Here is a 5,022-nt window from a genome sequence, read left to right on the forward strand (position 1 = left end):
AGGAGCCAGTACTACAGGTAATGAGTGGAGGACCGAGGAGACAGTACTACAGGTAATGAGCGGAGGACCGAGGAGCCTCTTACAGAAGAAGTTACAGGTCTGTGAGAGACAGAAATCTTCCTTGTTTGTAATTGACCAAATACTTATTTTCCACCAAAATTTGAAAAAAAAATTCTTTCCAAATCAGACAATGTGATTTTCAGGATTTGTTTTCTCCTTTTGTCTCTCACAGTTGAGGTCGACCCATGATGTCACTTACAGGCCGCTCTCATCTTATTAAGTGGGAGAACTTGCACAATTGGGGGCTGACTAAATACTTTTTTCCCTACTGTATCTATCTCATCACTAGACTCAGGAAAAGAAACAGACACAACACACATGGACACTATTCTTTCTGTGCCAATGGTTAATATGGAGGTATCGGGCACTAAACCGAGGGAGCACAAGATCTAAATAACTGGACCTGCACTTGGGAAGTCATCTGACAAAAAAGGCTGAATTTTTCCATTTGTACGTGTTTGCCGCAGACGGTCTTCTCCTTTCACCAAAGGTTCTAACTCGCGGTATCTCCAGCACTAGCTGGCGTCGCATTATGTGAACTGTGCACCATCTGAGGGGAGAATGTGCAGGTCTTTCATGTTTTCACAGGGAAAATTTAGTGTTTAGTGTTTCTGGGACTTTTCCCACAGTGTACCTGACATTATAATAACAAGTATTTCTGGTATTTATGTTGCAGGGCGCGGAAGATTCTTGTACTTTATTACTTAAAAGATAACTATATTTTATGTAATGTTTTGTCACGTACAGTATGTACAGCGCAAATCGCTGTCTGCATCAATGTCCACACAGCATTTATCTGGAATGACTATCAGCTAGAAAACCCTGTTGGTCCGACCTCTCTCCCACCACCGAACATACACAGGACAAAAAGGAATAAAAACACAAAGCGTTTGTCACAGCCGTATATTATACACTGATAAATCACGACTTTCATGATAACATCATGTCAATCATTACATGGGATTTTACAATCGGTAACTCTAACATTTTGCACTCTGTTTGTTTTTCATTTTTTTGGTGATTTGTTTTAATTTTTCTTTTTTACATTTTCAAATTTTTCAAAGTTCATAGAAAGTTCTGAAGATTCTGAAAGATTCTGAAGCGCAGAAAAAAAAAATCAAAATAGACCAGAGTATGACACCACCAATTTTTCTGGTAAAAGAGCCCCTAATTAAGGAAGAATTGCGGGACCCAACTTTTCTGTATCCCGCATGGGCACCCTAGAACCCCCTGAGTTGACCATGTTTGTAGTTTTTTTTTGTGTATTTTATGTCTGTGTTATTTGCTTAGCCTGTCTGTGTATGTATTACCTTGATGCCCACCCTACAAGGCTATGTTCACATGGAGTTTTTTTGATTACAAAAATGACTGTTTCAGGAAAGTTTGGAAGGATTTTTTTCACTGAAGCATCTTGTTGGGAGAAAAATTCAATTAGAAGCCCATAGAAAGAGTCGGAGTTTGAAAAGTATTTCCTGCTAAATTAAACATAAAAAATTAGTGAACATATCATAACAATCCTGAATTAAAAAATGGGGAAGTCTTGGAGATTTTTAAGGCTTCCACAGGCCATGATCTGGTCCTGTTGTAGAGTTACTGACAGGTCATAATAAGCCCTACACCGCACAAATAAGTTGTATAAAAAAAAACCTAAACCTCGTATGACGGGTCAGGTAAGTTACATTCCCCAACTATATAATCATTGTAAAAAAAAAATCTCTCCAGAACTATAGATAAGTTTAAAAAAATATTAATAAAAGAGATGAAAAGTCCCTTGAGTAGAAAGCTCTGAAGAATCGAATAAAACGGGGCATACCCTACATAGCAGTGGGAAGTACTTATACCATAGTCCTTTGAAGCTGCCGTTGTACACGAAACCTTGCAGATGTTTTTGAGAATGTAACGAGACTCAAATGGATGGAGTGAAAATATCCGTCCAAGTCCAGAAAATGTTCCAAGATGTTTTTCTAAATCTTAATTTTAATGCAACTGTTGTCAAATATGTAGAACGCGGCATGAAGAGGCTCATGGAAAGTGGCGGTGAAGGTGTGCAAATGTTTGGTAGGGTTCAGCTGATAGAAGGACGTATATCCAGCATCATAGTCCAGGTAGATCCCAACACCTTGCACCGTAGAATCAGAGACCACTGTGTTTTGTACATTGTTGTGAGAGACTCCAAGAAACTTTTGGAAAAATAAAGTCCATGACTTGTTGTTGTATCCAAGAAATGAGTCGTTACCGGCAACTTTCCTCTCAATGCTCTTCAAGGCCACCCCAATGATCCACCTCGGGGCTTCACTCACATCCACTTCCCAGTAATGCTGCCCAGAGGTGAATGCATTGGTGCTCAAGACTTGACATGACTTAAACCTCTCGGCGGTTTCCGGATACTTCTGAGATACTGCAGAGTGGGAAGCAGTTTTAAGGTCGGTAGATATGACGATTTTACTTTGAGCTGTGTTCACATCCAACGTGATGCTTGTTTTCTTCACATCTGTAAACTGACGTAAAGCTTTCAGGTCCTGCAGACACTCGGCAAAGTTTAGGAGGCCTATGTGTAGGATGAGGGAGATGGGACCCTCATCTACACCCGAGGATACTGTGATGTCATTGTCACCTTCGCTGCCTTTACGAGAGCCTCGACGCTTCTTGACCTCTTCTTGAGTCGTTCCCCTCAGCACCGTTAATGGGTTGGTTACGTTTTGCAGCTCCTCAAGGTGCTTCACCTTTCTCGAGAGTTCATCTTTCTTCTTCTCAAGTTGTTCGACCAAACCGTTGACCCGAACCATAACTTGCTTCTCCTGCCTGGAGACCTCACTCATCGCCCTGGCCTGCAGAGTTGCCAGCTGTTCATTCATATCTCGAAAAAGGGCAGTCACCCTTTCTGTGACCCCCGTAGCTGCTCCTTGCATATTGTCGCGTTTGTTTAACAGTCTCTCAAGTTTTTTCTCATTCTCTTCACTCTCTAAACCCAAGGCATCCATGGTGTCTTTAAAACCCGCCTTTCTCTTCTCAAGTGCATCTTTGAGTGAATCCACCTTGTGACCTCGATGTTCTCCAATGATACAACAAGATGCACAGATACAGGCTCCGTCTTTGGAACAGCAGAACTCGATGACCTTATCATGGATGGGACACTTCATGTCCTTGATGGAAGCGGTGGGCTCCACCAGGATGTGCTCGGCAGCCTTACTGTGGACCTTGGTGTGTTCCTCACACAGAGAAGCCGCACAGTGCACACACGTTTTGGTGGCAGGCACCGAGGACTGGACGCAGTAGCTGCAGCAGATCTCATCAGTTTTCCCAGATTTAGGTGCCGCCATCATACACCACAGGCAAGAGGAAAGAGAAGTTTGCAGAGGACAACCGTGATCAGAGGTAGTGCTCACGATGTGCAGAGCTCCGAGAGAGAATAGAGCTGGCTTATGTTATGAGCAGGTAATTATGGAAAGGTCATGGTAACTAGACTTTATGATTTATGAGTTTTACATCTACTGAGTCACGTGCAGAGCAGAGTCCAAATCCTATAACTGTAGATGGAGTGCTCAACGTTATTACACAGTCCTGTAGATCGCGGCTCGCCTATCTATCAATCTACCTACAAAACTAAGGCCCCGATTCATCATTGCCTTTGTGCCTTTTTTATTTGTTTGCATCCATTTCATTATTCTGTTTGCGCCTTTTTTAAAGTTTTATTTTATAGGTGCTCACCTATTTTCTTTTCTTTTTCTACTTTGAAGTTGGAGTTTAGCAACTCCAGAAGTTAATTCATCCATTACAACTTTCTTAAAAGTCGCTAAATTTTGCTCAAACTTCACTTAAATTCCCTCCCTTTCCCAGGTGTATTTTTGAGTATGACAAAGCTTTGGTTCCAGTTTTGTGACCTTTGTTGTTTGTGAAAGTTGCGAAAACCAGTATAACACAAGAAAAAAATACACTTTTTGACTTTGTGACAAATTCATCAATTTTTCTTCAAGTACAGCAAGTAATACCACAAGATAAAAAAGGAAAAGGACTTAAAAATAAACCCTCCCAAACGTTGAATCAGAACCTAAGTGTAAAGGAGCACGGACGCTGAATTTGTAGGTGTGGGTGCACGCCTCAGGATCCTGGTCAGTAATCTACAATGCATAATTCTAAAAAAAAAGAAGAAAGTAACAGTCCAAAATGTGGTTTTTGAAATCGTGCCTTGAAAAAGTATTCATACCCTGTGACCTTTTCCACGTTTCATGTTACATCCATAAAATGAAATGTATTTTATGTGATACCAACACTAAGTGGCAAGTGTTTGTGAATTGTAAAGGAAATGATACAAGGTTTTCTAATTATTTAAAAAATATAAATTTGAAAATTGTGATGTGAATTTGTATTCAGCCCCCTGTCGTCTTATCCACCTAAATAAAATCCTGAGTGACCATTTATCTCCAGAAGTCACATAATTAGTACATTGAGTCTTCTCAGTATAACTACAGCTGTTCTGTGAAGGCCTCAGAGGTTTCAGAACATCAATGATCAAACAGCATCATGAAAACCAAGGAGCACACCGGACAGGTCAGGGATAAAGTCTTGGAAAAGAGTAAAGCAGGGTTATGTTATTAAATAGCTCAAGCTCTGAACATCTAACAGAGCACTGTGCAATCCATCATCCAAAAATGGAAGGAGTATGGCACAACTGCAAACCTACAAGGACATGACCGTCCACCTAAACTGACAACCCAAGCAAGGAGGCCCATGGTCACTCTGGAGGAGCTGCAGAGATCCACAGCTAAGGTGGCAGAATCTGTCCACAGGACAACTATTAGTCGTATACTCCACAAATCTGAGCTTTATTGAATAGTGGCAAGAAGAAAGCCATTTTTGAAAGCAAACCATAAGAAATCTCATTTGGAAAAAGCCATGTAAGGGGAAAAAAAGAGCATGTTGAAAAAGGTGCCCAGGTCAGAAGAGACCAAAGTTGAACTATTT

General features: G+C 40.9%; 1 protein-coding gene across 1 annotated transcript; it reads right to left on the bottom strand.

Moving 5' to 3' along the window:
* Positions 1-971: 971 nt before the first annotated feature.
* Positions 972-3,524, bottom strand: LOC141180553 (tripartite motif-containing protein 16-like). Its single transcript, XM_073660655.1, has one exon. The coding sequence runs from the start codon at positions 3,381-3,383 to the stop codon at positions 2,025-2,027; it is 1,359 nt and encodes a 452-aa protein (XP_073516756.1). The 5' UTR covers positions 3,384-3,524; the 3' UTR covers positions 972-2,024.
* Between the last annotated feature and the right edge of the window lie 1,498 nt (positions 3,525-5,022).

Source organism: Phyllobates terribilis, unplaced genomic scaffold (genome assembly GCF_046119375.1).
Source record: "Phyllobates terribilis strain yellow unplaced genomic scaffold, ASM4611937v1 Scaffold_33__1_contigs__length_13283291, whole genome shotgun sequence".
Classification (NCBI taxonomy): domain Eukaryota; kingdom Metazoa; phylum Chordata; class Amphibia; order Anura; family Dendrobatidae; genus Phyllobates; species Phyllobates terribilis.

Excerpts from the sequence above, each read along its gene's own strand:
- LOC141180553 (XM_073660655.1), bottom strand. The coding sequence starts at position 3,383 with ATGATGGCGGCACCTAAATCTGGGAAAACTGATGAGATCTGCTGCAGC.